At 44.1% G+C, this 19,087-nt stretch overlaps 1 protein-coding gene across 1 annotated transcript in view; it reads right to left on the bottom strand.

Moving 5' to 3' along the window:
* The window catches only part of Cnksr3 (CNKSR family member 3), a 95,041-nt gene that overhangs the window by 13,234 nt on the left and 62,720 nt on the right, over positions 1-19,087 (bottom strand). Inside the window, exons 5-9 of the mRNA XM_076926733.1 lie at positions 11,523-11,564; positions 9,067-9,186; positions 7,199-7,258; positions 2,349-2,417; positions 1,764-1,910 (exon numbers count right to left, since the gene is read on the bottom strand). Coding sequence (XP_076782848.1) covers positions 1,764-1,910; positions 2,349-2,417; positions 7,199-7,258; positions 9,067-9,186; positions 11,523-11,564 — 438 coding nt within the window. The remainder of the gene's footprint in view (positions 1-1,763; positions 1,911-2,348; positions 2,418-7,198; positions 7,259-9,066; positions 9,187-11,522; positions 11,565-19,087) is intronic.

The following is a 19,087-nucleotide window of genomic DNA, read 5'->3' as shown; positions in this document are numbered from 1 at the left end:
AGCAGCTAACACATGTATACTTGAAAACTGTGAGAGAGAAGACTAAAATATTTTCACCACAATACAAGCAGATCTTAAAATGCTGCATTGTGTATGTAGTTTACATGTCAACTCATTCTTTTCACATTTGATTTTATGCCTATGACTGTTTTTCTGCATGTGTGTCTGTGCACCATATGGGTACAGTGACTGAAGGCCGGAAAAGTGTCAGATCCCCTGAACTGGAGTTATGGAACTGTGAGCTGCGGTGTGGGTACTGGGGATGGAGCCTGAGTCCTCTGGAAGAACAGTCAGTGCTCTTACTTGCTGAGCTACCTCTCTTTCCTCTTAGCACCTAGGTGACTCAGTCACCGTGTCCCACATGCTCTGGCTGCTGAGTTCTGGCATCTACACCTGCAGATACAACTGCAGCACTGAGTGTCACAAAGCGCTCAGATGACAGCTGGGAAGTCCTGCACCTTTCACATCAAGATGCGAAATGAAAAAAAAAATCACAGACAGCTCTACAATACAAAGTGAGATCTAAGATTTTAGAACGTTTTAGAGACAAGGTCTCACTTTGTAGGCCTGGCTAACCTGAAATTTACTTTGTAGCCCAGGCTGGCCATGAATTCACAGGGATACACCTGTTAAGGTATTAAGGGCATGCACCACCACATTTAGCTTAAGGACCTTTTCTAAACACAAAACCAAAGGTTTAAAGTGTCACTGAGAAGAAACAGAGGCTAACAAGGGTTTGCTGAGGGTGGAGAGATGCCTCTGGGCTCCTTAGCCTCAGTTGAGACAATAAAGGCAGGTTATGCTTACAGAGGCTTTAAGTAATGAAACTCACCTGCTGTTGGTTTGCCTTGGCCCACCATGGGCTGGTGGTTCTGAACTGTGCCTCAGCAACAGGGTACAGCCGCTGCCCACCACCTGAGCTCAAATCTCTAACCACACCTGACCCTCAGCCAGGTGCTGCTAAAAGCATGCTAAGCATCATGGGAGGGCCACCATCAGGTTCAAGCTGTGTGTCCTGCACTATGTGCCAGCTGCTACCGCCCCACAGCTGAAACATTCCTCCTACAAGAAGGGGGGTTCCTAAGAGTCAGTCAACAAAACACACAGAGGTGGGGATACTCTTGAAAGTTACAAGAATGTCTCCCAACATTACACAGGTAGTAACGGTTGCTGGGGAGAAGAGACACAAGCAGGACGGATGAGACTGCTCGCCAGTCACACCAGGGATGCTAAGGATGCAGCTCTGGTGAGATGTCACTCATGCTGGGGCGGGCTTTTTCAGTGATGGAGCAGCCTCTGAGTCACATGCTCCTGTAAGTAGCCCCAGTAAACCGACTGTCTCACTCAGCTCGACTTGGATGAAAAATTATTTCATTGGTTGGCCGCAGAAACCCTACCTGGGACAAATGGACACTTGTTCGTGTCTCCCCAGGAAAAGCCACAGAACTTTGTTGAAAGTAAGTGACAAGACATTAGACAAGCTTTCTGCCTGTGCCGCCCATGGGTGGCAGCACCTGGCACATGGCTGGTGAGATGGAGGTACCAAACTGGCCTTTTAATTATTTAAAGAGTCACATATGGCGTGTGGCTACCACACTGTTCAGCAAAGACCTGGAGTGTATGTTTTCACACAAGCAGGACTGGGGAGTAATGACTGGCAAACCAGCTCCTAAAACCAATCACCTTCCATTTTAATCCTTTTTTTTTTTTTTAAGACCTTGGCCACAATCCACTCTAGATGAAGGTCTACGATGGTCAGTCACCTGCACGAGGGGCGGTTTCCAGCGCAGGTTCTTCAGTGGGGCCGGAGTGAAGCTGAACGAGCCTGTGGGCCTCTTCTTCAGCAGCAGCAGCACGCCCGTGGGATTCTCTCTCAACTTTTTCACCAGATTTTTCAACTGCCACCCAACCTTGAAAGAGGGAAAAGGAGGTGGGGTCATGAGCCATGAAAATCTAACCAGTGAACTTATCTCAAGGAAATTCAAGTTATGAGCAAATAGGTAAATGCAAGCGTGTTCAGCTTAGCACTGCTTTAAACAGTGAGAATACAGGGTACAAACTGTAATTTTTTTAATATAGAGGTCATAGAGACAGATCAGCCATTAAGAGCATTAGCTGCTCTTGCAGAGGACAGGGAGTTCGAGTCCCAATAACCATGTTGGGTAATTCACAACTGCCTGTAAGTACAGCTCTAGGATGTCTGATGCCCTATTCTGACACACATCTGCACATATATGTGCACACACGTACACGCGCACACACATATTTTAAAATATAAAGGTAATTAAATTTTCTGAAGGGAAACCAATTTTCTGGCGGGAAAATTATATCCCAATAAGCGAACTCACCACCGTCTGCCGATTGACTTGGATGACCTCGTCGCCAGCATGAATCTTCTGAGATCTGTCTGCAGGAGACTGCACAGAAACAAAGAGACCTGGCTTAGGTGTTTAGCCCTCTCCACCTTTAGTTCTTTCTTCTGTAGAAGAACTAGCAACAGAAATAAAGCTTCCTCAAGATAAAATAAAAACAATGTATTACAGTAGTCCATGGGCTGTGGCGTGTGAATCTTGTGTAATCTATTATGAGGTTGGTTACAGTGGATAACCTCTCCGTTAACACCTGAGCTTGTCTAAAATACAAAGTGTGCGGGTATACTGTTGAAACAGCTGATAAAAGGCACGCGTTCACCTAAAAATAATAAATAAATAAGTAGCTAGAAAACCTTACACATCTCCCCATCAACATTCACCTTGCAAAAGTCGGTGAGCCATTTCGTGTGTAAAGATCATTGCAATTCTCCTTATAAACATAAATCTTTTTCCTATCTTGTTTTACATATCACCATGATGCTATTAAAATGAGAAGTCAACAGCAACAGAAATGTTATTTCTTTAAAAAAAAAATTCATCATTAAGTTATATTCAAAATGGGTACAGCTTTAGTAAGAAAAAAATCAAAGGTTGGGAAGATGGCTAAGCAGGAATGGGGCTTAAGTTGCTCGGTAAGGCTGGACAGTGTGTGTGTGTGTGTGTGTGTGTGTGTGTGTGTGTGTGTAATCTGGACGTTCCCAGGCCAACTAACCTGAATACTCAGTGACAAACAACAGAGCCTGGCTCAAGGTTGAAGTCAAACCCAAGGTTGTTCTCTGACCACCACACACACAGACACACACATAAACACTGTGGCATATGCACACCCACAGGAATATACACACATATATCCACAATCACACTGGTATATATACACAAATCAACATACACTGACACATACATCATATACACACATAATATGCATCATATACACATCATACACGCAGCAAGATTTTTAAAAAGAGAAAAATGTGGGGCCAGAGAGATGTCTCTGTAGTTAGGAGCACTGGGTGCTCTTCCAGAGGACCTATGTTCAAGTCCCAGCACCTACATGGTATCTCCCAACTGTCTGTAACTCTAGTTCCAAAGAAACTGGCACCTTCACACAGACATACAGGCAGGCAAGACGCCAATGCACATAAAATAAATCTCTTTTTTAAAAGTATGCTTTGTGCCTTCTGAAAGCTATTGCTTAACAACAACAAAAAGCCCAAGCCCATCACGGATATAAACCACTTGTCAAACGTGGTGCCAAGAGCATTCTTGTTCACTAAGTGAACGAAAACTCTTTCTAAGACATATCACACAGTGAAGCGGAAAAAAAAGATAAACCTTTGGTTTCTAATTAAACATTATCTAGGTCACAGTAATTAATTGTGTAACTATATGAGTGGGTGACGCTTTAATTTACAGGTATCTGAGAGCGAAATAGCACCTTTGAACATGAGGGCAGGCAACCAGACTCAAAACACACTTGCTGGATTTTTCTCACTCGGCCGCTGTGACAGGCTCAACAAGAAATTAGCAGGCGGTGTTCAACTGCGGAAACGCTGCCTCTGGTTCGTCAGCTGAAAGCTCAGGTAACCATGCTCGGTATTTTCAAAAACATCTCTTCCGTTGCCATAAGAACAAGCAGAGCCTCACCCAAGACTAGCAACAGCTCAACAGGGAGGAAGAAAGACACTAGCCCAGAGCCTCTTCCTTTTTTACACAATGAGTGCCCCTTTCTGCACCAGTGTGTGGACACTCTCATCAGCACCATCCACTTAACCCTGATGAGCCGAGGATTCATTTGGGGCAAGCATCTTTTTGTAAGAGATGGCCTAGGTGTCCTTGATAATAGGCACAATCTTAAAACACATGAACTACTGTCCTCACCTGACCTCCCTTCTGAAGGATGCTCGTGCCTGCGTTTCTCTACTGTTCCATCAAGTGATTCAGGACTGTGTTTGGCAGAGCACTGAGAAAGAGAGAGCCCAATACCAAAATTTCCCCCAAGTCGGAAGCGCTCGCCTATCTTCACCACGAGTCGGACTACAGAACAGCGATGCCTGTTGTGGTGTGCCCTCAGAAAGGTGGTGGCCTGAAGGACAATGGCCCCATTCTCCTGAAGTACAACCAGTTCCCATCTCTTCTAAGGGAGGAGGCTGGGGAACAGAGGGGGCTGTTCAGGCTCTGGAATAAGATCACTACATCAAAAAAAGATGTCAGATAGAGAACACCACAGATTGATCTGCTTGACCCTGACTGCTCAGGTCACTCTAAGAACATGCAGTGCTCCGCTAAGAAGGGCCTGCTGGCTTTCTGTCAGCCTGGAGTGCAGGATGGGAGGAAGTGGAAGTGGAAAGGCAGCAGATGATCTCTGACCACCACTCTCGCCTTCATCCAAAGACTGGAAGGGAAATTATAATTACCTCCACTGACACTTGAAGAGCTGCCTGGAGCTACCCACGGATCACCGTCAAGCACCCTGAGCACACCCTTGAGGAGTAAAATCATAGCTATTTCTCAGCTACAAGGCTTAGCCAGGGGTCTAGCACATTCCAGGCCCTCAGTAAATGCATGCTGTAAACTAATGTAATTGGTAATATTTAAATGGGCTGCCAAATGGAATAAAATGAGCTTTTTTTTTTTTTTTTTCATTTTTCTTCATCTTTAACATGGTGGTGGTCTCTATTCAGTTCTGAATGTGGACACCGGAACAGCCTGTTTGCAGATAAACCATAGGTCTGCCACCCAGGTTTATGATTCTCGTAGGAATTTGGAGAGGAAATATCATTATTCATATCTGACATTTCATTTGATTCGAAGGCAGAACTGCTTAGTCTCCCATTTACCTCTCATCTTTAAGGGGAGAGCAGCCGTGGCTTCCGGCAGCAGCGCCCAAGCACACTACACATTTATCAAAGAGTCATGGGGCTTCAAGATCTGGGAGAGTCCGAAACTGCCCAAGGTCTGGTCAAGACTTTAAGCTTTGGCCGGGTGGTGGTAGCGCACGCCTTTAATCCCAGCACTTGGGAGGCAGAGGCAGGCAGATTTCTGAGTTTGAGGCCAGCCTGGTCTACAGAGTGAGTTCCAGGCCAGCCAGGGCTACACAGAGAAACCCTGTCTAAAAAAAAAAAAAAAAAAAACCAACAACAAAAAGAAGACTTTGCAGCTTCATCCTTTAGACTGAAATGGTTAGCATCCTTCTGAATCTCTCCAAACCTGTAACAGTGCATAAAGCAGGACCTGAGTCGGCTCTTGTCATGACTGTGGGGGAGTACATCAGTAAGAAGTGAGGATGAATTATATAAAGGATTATGTTTGTTCCTTTGAAAGTATGCCCAGACAAAAATCTTTTAAAGACTCCTATACCATTATTATTTATGGGGTGAAATGGTACAGAAATTCCTAGTGAAGGCTAGGGAGATGGCCCAGCAGTTATGAACACTTACTATCCTTGCAGTGGACTCAGGTTTGGTTCCCAGCAACCACAGCAGGCGGCTCACAACCACTTACAAGTCCAGTCCCAAGGTATTTGACTCCCTCTGGCGTCTGTTGGCACCTGGACCCTTGTGGTGCATATAAACTCTTGTAGGCATACACAAAATACATACACCAAATAATTTAATTAATTAACTAATTAATTTAAAATTTATTTCCAGCAGGGAATACGCAAAGGCACACCATCTCCCACTCATTTGTCTGTCAGGACTACAAGACTGATTTAGGATTACTCAAGCAATGTCATTTTCTCACTGTAAAACTTGAGAGCTCGTAACAAGCATTCATCAAAGCTCCCATCACACTTGGTCCAAAGGACTAATATGAAACAATATTAGACACACATTTTCACCTCTTCGAGCAGACTGAAAAAAAACCTGACAAACTTCTCTGTATAGTTTGGAATTATGTCCTCCTCCCTTGATCAAAAAGCCTCCTGCCCCAGACACATGCTTCTTTTACACAGCAGAGGGACGTTGTTGAGATGTTCCTGTTTCATGCCAATGTCCCCAACCAAGAGTTCAGGTTGCAAGAAAAATACATTCACCTAGCTCTGCTTTGTTTTTTTTTGTTTTGGTTTTGGTTTTTTCCAAATTCACAGTGTTTGAGAGGATATGAGTAAGCCCCGGGTTGGAGAGAAAGCTCAGTGGGTAACATGCTTGCTCTGCACACCTGGGACCTAACTTCAGATCCCCAGCATCCAGGTAAAAAACTAGGCATGGTGGCACACTCCTATGACCCCGGAGCTACAGAGGCAGAAACAGGAGAAATCCCTGGCCTTGCCGACCAGCCAGTCTAGCCAATCAGTGAGTTCCAGGTTCAAAAAAACATCTGCTCAAGAGATAAGGTTGAGAGCAACTGAGGAAAACACTCAGTGCTGACGTCTCCCTCCACACAGATGCACACCCATACACGTGATCGTATACACACGCAAACATGTACAGAAACATACACTGCACACACTGGCCACTAACCCCAGTTCTTCTGTGAGTGACTCACAACAACAAAGAGATCGTTATTTTTATACTTTTGGGTTCACACCTCTATGGTGCAAAAGGAATAATTAGCACAAGAGTAGAGGGAAAAAAAAAAAAAAAGGAAAGAAACTTGACATGGCCATGAACCACAGCAATAAAAGGCAATTTAGATAATAAACTGACAACAGCTGGTAAGAGAAGTAGCAGCCAATCAGCTGATGGGATAAACATAACCAGCCACCATCAGCTCTCACACCAGATAACATCACGATAACATCATGCACACACTTAACCCCAAAGCTCAGAGCGGTGTCAAACGCGTCAAACACACAGGGCTTGTACGCCTCATGGATGCACACTTACATTTTCTGTGGTTCCGGTAATCACATGCAGTCCGTCATAGGTTGACTTGATGTACATGCCCTGGAGAGAAATAGCAACATAGGACCTCTTTACACCAACTTTCATGGGGAGCTGCGGTGAGACATGAACTTTCAAAACACTGAACACTGTGCACTTTTAAAGGCTTCCAGAACACCAGGAATCTCAACCCAAAGAGGGGAGGGAGGGAGGGAGAGAGAGCACTGAACAATTGAATACCAGTCGTGAGATCAGATAGGCAGATAGGTGACTCTTTGATATTATAATGTGCACGCTAAGCACACAGGATTCTGCCACAACTCTAGGATGGAGAAATTTTCTCAGATCTGCTCAGGGAGCCAAGGCATACAAACAAGGGCTATTCTTCTCTGACCATCGCTTTTTCCCAGAGAAAACAATGCAGTTGGTTCCATCTGGTATCAGTGGTACTCATGGGACAACTTATTAGAGCCTATTGTAATGCAGAGGGGCTTTCGGATGAAGCGTGTGAACCAGGACTACAGGGAGAGCAGATCCATAACTGGCAGTGCTCTGTGCTAGGGAAAGCTGGAGGATGGGAGAATATGCTTTCCCGAGAGACACCTTTAGGCAAACTCAGACAATAAATATACTGTGTTACCAGACAAATATCTCTATAGTTCGACAGCACAGATATAAATGCTCGAATTAAACCATTGCGAGATGAGAGGAAGCAGAAGGGGGGGGCAGACTGTTTTATCCGGCATTTTTACTGAACGTGTCTTGCTCCGTAAGCTACATTCCTCAATGTTCCGCTATTCCTCCCAAGGCCTTCCATCTGTACTCAGCGTGCTTCCGCCCACAGATCTGTACATCCCTCCCCCAGCCATCACTGGGACAGCACTATGGTCGGAAAGGACAATTCCATCTCATCCCACTCAGGGCAAGATCTGATTCGATCCTTGGCTACAAACTCACATCCTGGAATTCCTCCCGGTTTAGACTTAAGCTATGCTAATCCATCCTTGACTATGAAAGCCAAGTAACAAGGTGTACTCTAACCACTGAGAATTTAGGCTTGTTGACAAGGATTTTTTTTTCTTTCCTATTTAAGAGACTGCCTTAAAATTCCTCGCAACAATGTACGCATCGGTGACTCTGCCTCCTGCTTTATGTCCATCTGCAGCAGCAGCAGCAACAGTAGCTACAGCCACCCTCTCATACAAACTGTGCTCTGCTCAGCACTAGGCACCAGACACCATCTAGTCATCCATTCAGCAGGCCTATCTATGAGAAAGCCTACTACTGTAAGCTCTCTCGGACTCCAGGGCTCTAAGCTGGGCCGTCAGCCTCATGGCTTTCTGAAGCTCTGCAAATGAATTACCTGGGAGTCCTGCTGCCTGTGAGAAGGATCTGTATACATCCCCAGAGCTTGCTATTCTATACCTCACATGATGATGGAGGAAAATCTTCGAAATTTTCCTAGGAGTCATTTCCTTCCACCAGCCTCTCCTCACACCCATTTTAAGTGCTGACAGAGACTTCCAGAATAGATGTTTTGTTCCCACAGACCACCTCTCTCCTTTTTGGAAATGTTTTTTTTTTTTTTTTTTTATAATTCCTTGCATAGCTAAGGCCTAAAAATAAATCTGTTAAGACGGGAGGGTACAATCTTTAAATTATATTTATTTTTACACTTGAAAGATAACCTTCTTAACAAAGTTTAAGGTGGCAAATCCCTAACTATATGGAATATAATATAACATGATATCATATCATCAAACCATATCATATCACTCCACTATTCAGAGCTACAGGGAGAACAGGAAGACACAGTTTAATGCTTCAGTAAATGCTGGTATACTGTACCAGAAAGCCAAGAGAAAGCTTACCAGGCCTTCCCCAGGTCTAACATTCGGTAAGTGAACTTCCTCCAGGCATGCACACTGGCTCATAACAGGGTCCGTGGTAGAGCGCATTGTTTTGTCACAGATGCCATTTAAAACCTTGACCTGGAATTGAGGAAGTTCAATCATTAACCAGGTGTGTCTCAGGCTCATTTGTAGAGCACTGCACCTCACGTGTCATCTTCGGCCCTGGCAGCACTGGCTGTGATAATTCTGCTCAAAGATGGACTGGCACCAGGACTCTGTCCACGGTCTGCGGGAATGTTGCTACAGCTTCCAGTTTCTAAAAAGCATGGCATTTTATGACCACTGTAAAGCACAAACCAGAAAGAAAACCCACTGGCAGGATAGCTTCATGTAGCGGGTCACTCATGCTTTCTTAAGATACTAAATATTGACAAGGGGGAGGATATTCTACTCTGAATCAGTTTTTGTTGTTGTTGTATTGTCTGTAATAAAATTCAGGTTTATAGGGCTTGGGAAGGAAATCAAGCAACAAACACACTGTCTGCAGCTTCCTCGCTCCATGTAGCTTCCCCCACCATTAACATCGATCTGTATGATGGTGCATATTTTTACAGCCGATGAACCAGTATCTAAACCCATAACTTTCAGAAGTATTCACTTTTGTGGTGCATGCTCTCAAGGTTTTGACAAACATTTGACGTTTTACATCCATTATTAAAGCATTCCATTGGGTAACTTCATTGTCGTAAGTGTCTCTCCTGTGCTCAACCTAATAATCCATTCTTCCTTGCCCTGGACTCCTGGCCAGCACACATCTTTCCACTGTCTCCATGGCTTTGCTTGCTCTAGACTACCAACCAGCTGGAATTATTATACAACATGCAGCTTTTCCTTATTGGTTTATTTCAATTAACAAGACACATTCAAGTTTTCTCTGTGTCTTTTCACGATCTGAGAGCTCATTTCTTTTTATTGTTGAGTAATATTCCATGTTACGGATATGCCATATGTGTTTATCCATTTACCTATAAAAAGACAGCTTGTCTGCCTCCACTTTGGGGCAATTAGGAAGAAAGCTGCTATAAACATTAAACATAATTCAGGGCAGATTTTTTGTTGACATTAAGTTTACAACTCCTTTGGGTAAATGCTTAACAGAGCAACCTGTAGATGATACAGTTAGAATGCTTAGTTTTGTAACTAACTGCCAAACTGTCCTCTGAATTGCTCCAATTTGTCATCCCTCCAAACAACAAGCGGCCTTGGTCCATATCATTGCCAACACTTGCTGTTGTCAGTGCTGAATTTTAGCCACTCTACTGACCATGTACTACTGGTGGTCTCCTGGCTTCAGTCTGTGATTCCCTAATCACAAAATGAACATTTCCATGTGCTTCTTCGCCCTCCCCACGTCTCCTCTGAGTGGTTTTTAAATCTTCTCCTTCCACCTGTGGCTTGACACCTCATTGTCTTCAAGGTGAGTCTCACAGAGGAGAGCTTGTGGTTTTAACGGAGTCCACTATTCCTTTTTCACTGATAAAACTCTTCTTTTGGTTTTCTATCTAAAATCTCCTCTGAACCCCTGATCACCTAGACTCCCCTCTGACGTCTCAGTTCCACGGTTTGATGGTTTTTCCGTTTTGGCTCCATGACCTCAATGACCCACCCCACCATGTCACACTATGTCATGACACTGAAACTCTGCAAAGACAGGAGAGTACCTACAGGGAGGGGTTGTCCTACAAAGGCCACCAGAAGTATGCATGTATTCTGGCAATCAGAGCATCTACCCTTCCAAAATCAAATGACCACAGGCATCCGGAAATTCCGAAGCGTGACTTCGCTTTCCAAGGGAGAGAGTCCTTAACATGTACCTTCTCACATTCCTCCAGTTTTGTTCAGCTTCCCTATTTATGGAAAATATATTTATAGCAGTTTCGTTGCCAAATTCCTCAATTGAACCAGAAGAGGGTTTTATCAAAAGGGCACAGGCCGATTGTGTCAAAAGGAGGAAGTGATGATGAATCCTTCCAGAATGTTCTTTACATAGTCATAGGACATGCACCTCCCCTATCTCAAAGTTCTTGCCAAAGTTTTTCTTTTTAACTGAAGTAGCTCTGCAATGAAGTACGCATATCATTCTCACCCTGATTTGCATACTGGGCAGCTGGTGCATAATTGTACCCTGATGAATTTTCCAGAAGGGAAAAAAAAAAATACAAAAAATTAAACAAAACAACAATAACAGTAAAATCAAACAGAAACAGAGACCTCAGTACAGTCAACAGGCACAGGAATTTTCATAAGCAGGAATATCATTAAACATCCTTTACTCTTCCTTCTAGATTAAGATTCAAGTCCCAAAGCCAGTGTTTCAAAGTTCATCTTGACATCATTAGCCACAGTGCCTGTCATGAATAGGATGTAGCCTCTGGAAAATGAGTTGTACGGTAACGTTTAGAAAATAGACTTACCACATTTAAAACTTTATCCTCCATTTCTACTACAAGGCAATCCTAAAAAAGACAAATAAATAATAATTAGTGGGGCTAAATAAATAATAAAAAAGTAAGTGTTAAGAATGAAAAGCTTTTGTAACAAGTTCATTTAGCACAACTGGTCACAATAGGGAGATGCCCAGCCTCAAATGATGTATCTACAACACAACCCTAAACAACTTAGGCTGGGGAGTGGGGGGGCGGGGGGGGGGGGCGAATCCAGAAAAAAGTGGCAGAAAGAGGTTAAAAGCTACTGGACCAAGATGCCTGTTGCTAAATAGTGTCTTCTAGACATGACAGGGAAGCAGCACCCAGGAATCGTAACACTATGGCTGCCTGAACAAGACACTAACAAGACAACTAACAGACAGGGGAAATGTCACCATCCCCAGCTCCCCAAGGAGAAGAGCTACAGGCAGCCAGTGGCTGCTGAGAGTGAGAGAAGACCTGTTTCTTCCAGGGAGGGCCAGCCATGAAAGCATGTACTTACGTGCAGTACTACAGGGGTTCAGTAGGGTGTGTGTGGGTATGTATGTGTGTATGTTTGTGTGTGTGTGTGTGTATAAATGGATGTGTGTATGTATGCAGATGGATGTGTGTACAGATGAGTGTGTGTGTGTGTATAGATGGATGTGTATGTATGTATGTGTGTGTGTGTGTGTGTACAGATGGATATGAATATATGTATAGATGAATGTGTGTGTTTGTGTATAGAGAGATGTGTGTGTATATGCGTGTATAGTTGGATATGTATGTGTGTATATGTACAGATGGATATGTATGTATGTGTGTGTACGTGTATGTATAGATGTGTGTAGATGGATGTGTGTACAGATAAATGTGTATTTGTGTACAGACAGATGTGTGTGTGTGTATACAGATGGGTGCGTGTATGTATGCACAGATGAATGTGTATGTTTATGTGTGTATGTATAGATGGATGTGTATGTATGTGTGTGTATAGATGGATGTGTGTGTATAAATATGTGTGTGTATAGATGGCTGTGTATGTATGTGTGTGCGTATGTATAGATCGATGTGTGTATAGGTGTGTGTACATGTATGTATAAATGTATTTGGATGCATGTGTACATATGGATGGATGTAGATGTGTGTGTACAATAACAATAACTGAAGAAGAGGTCATTAAGACAGAGTAGGGAAGACATGGGCAGGCCTGTAGTGGGTACATGGAGGGATAAAGATGGTGTCAATATAGTAGTAGAACATACAATTCTAAGAAATAAATAAATAAAACAAATCTTTTAAGAAAGAAGAAGAATTGGCTTAAATTTATCTAAAAATCACAAGGTTCCTGACACATCTTCCCACCACCAAGCAGACACAGATACAGAAGTGAGCTCACAGTGAAAGTGGAGCCGACACTTCTCCTAAGGCTCTGGCATCTTCTAACCAATGGAGCTTATCCCACGGATCCGTGGGACTGATTCTCTAATGTGAACACCTACTTATAAACAAAAAACTACAAATTGACTCTAGGAACATGCACCACAGTGAAGTCCTTGCCTGGCGTGCACAAGGCAAAGCCTTGGGTTCTAGTCCTGTCACCAAACCAAACCACAGACTTGAAATCTACCTATTGGCCAGTCTGTAGAGGAGAAAATGGCAAATACAAGAATCCTGCCTATGGTTCCCAATGTGACCCCGGGCTCAGCTGGCTGTGGGCCAACAGGCTACCAATCCTTTAGCTCAAGGCCTGTCTATAAGAATAGCTTTCAAATAAGACCTTGGGTAAACTCAGCCGCAAAAGTTTATTTTTCAGCACCAGGGAGATTAAATCACATACTTCAGTCCTTAAAAGATGAAAAAGTTTAACAAAACATTCATTAACAGGCTGCCAAAAGAGTGGTCTTGAGGTATGCTATTGATGGCATTAAATAAAGGGATGGAATGCAAAGCATTATTTTCTCAGCTAAAGAACAAAAGGCTCGGAGCACCGTGCCAGCAGGGTTAGCCGATTATAGCAGTCACCCACTACAGAAGGCATCAAAATGAAACTACCATCAGGAAACTCCCACAGGTAGCCTTCTAGAACCCTCTGCACTGGGGGCTCTCAACATGTACCACAGGGTGCACAAAGAGAGATCTGAGAAGCCAGTCTCTTCTTGGTTAATTTTTAAAATCAGATTTGCTTGTTTTATTATACATGTGAGTGCATTGCATGCACAGATGTCTGTGTGTATCCCATGTGTGCCTGGTGCCCTCAGAGACCAGAAAGGGGCGCTAGATACCTTGAAACTGGAGTTATGGATGCTTGTGAGCCAAGAAGATGCTAGGAACCATGCAGGTGCTCTTAACTGCTAAGCAGTCTCTCTGCCCAGAGAACTGGTTTCCTTTCTTTTTCTTTTTTTTTCTTTTCAAGAATTATTTATTTATTTATTTTATGTTTATGAGTGCACTGTAGCTGTCCTCAGACACACCAGAAGAGGGCATCTGATCCCATTGCAGATGGTTCTAAGCCACCTTGTGGTTGCTGAGAATTGAACTCAGGACTTCTAAAAGAGCAGTCAGTGCTCTTAACCACTGAGCCATCTCTCCAGCCCCTGAGAACTGGTTTCTTGAAGGTTTATTTTGCGACACTGAGTACACCAAACTGAGCCAATCTTGAGGAATAACGCTAACAGTTCCAGGTGTATGAAAAAATACAAATCAGTTCTGAATTCATCAGATGACGTTTTTCATTTAGGTTGAAATGTCATGTTTAGGTCATTTTCCCCAACTACAGTGAGGACAGCTACCGGGTTTTATCCTATATGATTTCAGAGTCAGGATTTCCTTGTCTCCCTAAAATTTTAATTTTCCTTTTGCCAGATAAAAACAGAAGACACAATAACACCCATTTTACTGCCGCTCTCAAAATTGATGCTTGCTCTCAAGAAAAGAGCTGTCTAGGAAGAAAAAAAAAAAAATAAGAAATTTAGAAATACATTTTCACACAAGTGGGAACCCGAGCTGCATGAGCAACTTTGTAAATCATGAGAAACTGCAGCTAGCTGATGTGTTCTTCTACCTGTACTTTCATGTGCAGGAAATAAACCATCCACAACAGGTCGCCCCCTATTACCAGAGAGCTGTTACGTAAACAGCAACTCTGGAAACCATCCATTCACAGGGCCTCATGATGGTAATGTAACTAACAACCTATGCCTATGGTCTTTATAATTACAGGTGAACAATGGTGACCGTCACCCAGTCAGAAGACCACTGGAGTCAAGGCTGAGGTGTGAACTATTGGTCCTGAGAACTTGATTCTTTGGAATTCATCAATCCAACTGGGCTTCCTGTCATGAAGACCAACAGGCCCAAGTGAGAATCGCAAACTGTCTGAGCCAGTGTGTGCGAGGACTCACTATCTTCTACCAAGGGCAAGATGGCTTCCCACACCCATTCCTCCCCACCCCAGGAAGCAGCTGCAGGCATGACCTCAAATTCATCATCTGGTGTGGTAGCAACGGAAAGGAAGAAAACTTTCCTGAACAAGTCACCTCTTCATGAGTCACACACTGAAGCATAGCTTCATGACAGCCCTGGGTCACCTGGATCAGCAGTCAGGGCCACCCAGGGCAACTAGCAGCTTGCCCCAGGCATGTCTCCGCTGTCCCCTGTCCTCAGTCTACTACCTCATGATGATGCAGCCTGTACTGCCTGCCTGCTAAACCCTCCGCCTCTCTTTCATGCCAGTAAAATAAGATGACACAGTCAACATCCTAAAAACTCCTTGGAGCTTGGTGTGACCACAAGGCTCACATGTGAGGACACATCTGACATGCAATTCCCAGTCAGTGACAGTGTCTCCCTCTGCTCCATCCTGCTGCTCCCCCTTCTCCCTGAAATACTGCTCCTTCTCTATTTCCTGCCAGACAGGAACTCAGCCCTGCCAGTGCCTCTTCGTTCTTGTACCTTTACACTTGAAATTGTCACGCCACTACAGAGGTGAATCCAACTGGAAATATAGGTCACAACCCCTTCCTGCCTTTATTTCCCTCTTCTCATCTTAAACCCCTAAGACTGGACCGGAAGACTGACCCTTATGCTCAGTGTCGACTATAGCAGAAGCAGCCTTGGAAGAGCACAGAGCAGTGGGCATGCATCCCTCTTCACTACTCCAGGAAGGGATGCAGGGCACATGCTTTTAAAAAAAAGCAGAGAGGAAAGGCTGGCAAGCAGATGTAAAAAGGAAGGGAAAAACAGATGTGTCTCTTGTAGACAGGGGTCTGAGATGAAGGCTCTGGTGAGACAGGAAGATAACTCCTATTCCTTTATGTCCCCAGGAAAGGACAGAGATCAAATTCGAGGAAAGGTGCAATTTTTAGAACAGTTCACCTTGTAGCCGCCATCACACAGCACTGGAAATGACACTGAACTCATTCACCAAGCTGTTTGCTTGTGTGTGTGTGTGTGTGTGTGTGTGTGTGTGTGTGTGTGTGTGTGTGCGCGCGCGCGTGCGCACACATGTCCCCATACACACTGACACTCAGCAAAGAAATGGTGGTTTCAATTACTACAAAAAAACAAATTCTGGGGGCTGGAGAGATGGCTCGGCAGTTAAGAGCACTGACTGCTCTTGTCCTGAGTTCAATTCCCAGCAACCACAAGATGGCTCACAACCACTGTAATGGATCCGATGTCCTCTTCTGATGTGTCTGAAGACAGCTACAGTGTACTCATATAAATAAAATAAATAAATACATCTTTTTAAAACAAATTCTTGTTAAGAGCTAAGGATATATCTTTTCCAAAGTCCAGAAAGTGACATTCCCCAAGTATATTTACATGTATTCAGTCATCACCCTTAGAAAGGCATATATCTGCATATTCATTCACATATATACATATATGTATGAACTGTCAAAGAGTAGTTCATACATAACTCAATCAAAGTTAGGAAAATCTGTTCAAATTAGAAATAAGTTCCAGAAAATGAGGCCAGCGTATTATTTCTTTAATTTCCTTAGTTCTTTTTAACTCATCTCGTCTGACTCTGGAAAACACTTATTTCACAAAAATATCCAAAAACCAAGATGTTTAGATCGCCACTTGAGCGTATTCCGAGTCAGTGTTACGCTTTTTATGCTATACCGCACGTCACCTTCAAAGCAGTCTTTGAGGTAAATACTATTTTTAAAACTCCTCGTATTCTGCTTGAGTGTGGCTCAGTACGCTTGCTACGTTAGGTGAGCGCTTGCCTCGGGTGCAGGAAGAAGCCCTATTTTCTAGTCTCAGCGCCACACGCAAACATACAAAAAGGAAGCCACATCCGTTCACATCAGATCTAATTTTTACATGTCTAAGTGTGGTTATACGTATGACTTTGTAAATAAAACTTTCTTCCCCAGCCCTCCCTCCATCCTTCCCACCCCTCCCTCCTATCTTGCCCCCCTTCCTTCCCTCTCTTTTTACTTAGCCCCCCTCCACCCCCCCCAATCTGTGTCTACCTCTTTCCCTTCCAGGATAAATGCCGATTTTTCTCTCACATTACCAGCTACATTTCCTTCTTTCTTTACATATAGGTTTATGGACATTTTATATTAATAATAATTATATACACATACATATGTACACAGGTATGTAAGACCATTTAAAATTTTTAATTGTCATTTTTCTTCACATCTTAAAAAAAGGGTTCTCTTATATAGCCCTGGCTGTCCTGAAATGCACACTGTAGATTAAGCTGACCTCTAATTCACAAAAATCTGCCTGCCTCTGCCTCCCACGTACTAGAATTAAAGGCTGCGTCACCCCACCTGCCATTTCACGTCTCATTTTTTATACTGCTTTTCTTCTTACTCAAAAGTGGGACGGGGGAGGGGAACTTTAGAAATTCTACCCAGTCATCTGATAAGGTGAACACTAGTCTTCTCATTTCACAGATAAGACAGTGAAGGCTCACGACTCTTAGACTCTTAGGTGACATCTCCAGGGCCCGGGGCTGACCTGCGGTGACAGCTGCCCATCTCCCCACTGGAACGCACTTTGTAAATCACTCTCCATCATGTGCCATGTGCCACAAGGCCCGAGTGAGAAGGACACTCTGCAGCAGACATAACCACACTGGGCCTGCACCTCCCAGGGAGAAGGGGCTGGCTACACTTTCCCGACCATCAGTGCATAGTTACCAATAACTCTCTCTACAAAAAATGCTCCAAACTGAGGTCCTGCAACAGGCCCACACTGGCAGTGAGCACAACTTCACAGATCAGCTATTCCAATGCCATGAGCTCAAGGAGGCTTCCTGTAGTCACAGATGCCAACCATCTGTCCCTCCCTCCCGAGTCCCTCCCTCCTCAGCTGGCTAACTTTATGTAACCTCATACACAGGTACTTTCTTACTGACCTCGTTTCTTGCTTCTTACCCCACACACTAAAGTTCACTGAGATACAGACATATTCGCTGTTTATTCACTCTGGCAGGCACCCTGATGCCTAGAACAGTGGCAACACAGATGCCAAATAAATGGTTATTGAAGGAACTGTCCTGAATGACTACAAAGCCAAGATTAACCTGCTCAGGCAACATTACTCATCCTGTAAAAACAAACAACAATGCATCTCCCCACCTCTGCCTCCTCACCTGCTCTGCAACTGCTTCTTCACCTGTCCTGCATCTGCCCCTGCCTCCACACCTGCCCTGCATCTGCATCTGCCTCCTCACCTACCCTGCATCTGCATCTGCATCTGCCTTCACACCTGTCCTGCATCTGCATCTGCCTCCACACCTGCCCTGCATCTGCATCTGCCCCTGCCCCCACACCTTCCTTCAGGTCCTCATGCTCCACAGCTACAATCCACAGCAGGCTCACCAACAAGGACCCAGCACAGAACACACAGGTCACCGCTGAGGCCCATTTGCTAATTTCACTGCTTGCCTCTTACACTTGGATGTAATGGACTGCAAATAAACTCAGTTATAAATGGAAACAAGCAATCAGATTAGTAAGGGGAGGGAGACAGGGAAGGGCGAGCACCTTGAAGGTGGTGTTGGGAAATAACCTTCCACCATCAATGCCTGGTCTCAGATACCATGGTCCTCATGTATCACCACTGCTGCTGTCAGGCTCTTTCCATCAATATTATCAATATTACCTCATACTTGATAAAAATGAGCAAAACCCCTTCAGTGCCTCGGGGCACCTCTAGCAGATCAGATGTGCTGCAAAGGCAGTGGCTGCTCAGGACGAGATCTCAAATAACTGACACAAACACAGCCGCACTTTATTCTGTGTTACAAAGGAAACACACACACACAGACACACAGACACACAAACACACACACACACACACATACACAGACACACAAACACACACACACACACAGACACACACACACACCCTGGCCTCTGTTACTGCAGTCAGGAACAAGGAAAGGACTTTTTTGTTTTTATCAGATTAGCCATAGAAACAATCACCACATCGCAAAGTTTAAAACCACGTGGAGAGACTGGTATGGCTCAGTAGTTATGAGCTAGTATCACATAGGACCCAAGTTCTATTTGCAGTATCAAAATGGAAGCTTCAGAAGC

The sequence above is a fragment of the Arvicanthis niloticus genome, chromosome 28 (assembly GCF_011762505.2).
Source record: "Arvicanthis niloticus isolate mArvNil1 chromosome 28, mArvNil1.pat.X, whole genome shotgun sequence".
NCBI classification, from domain to species: domain Eukaryota; kingdom Metazoa; phylum Chordata; class Mammalia; order Rodentia; family Muridae; genus Arvicanthis; species Arvicanthis niloticus.
This window is presented reverse-complemented; position numbering and strand designations above follow the sequence as displayed.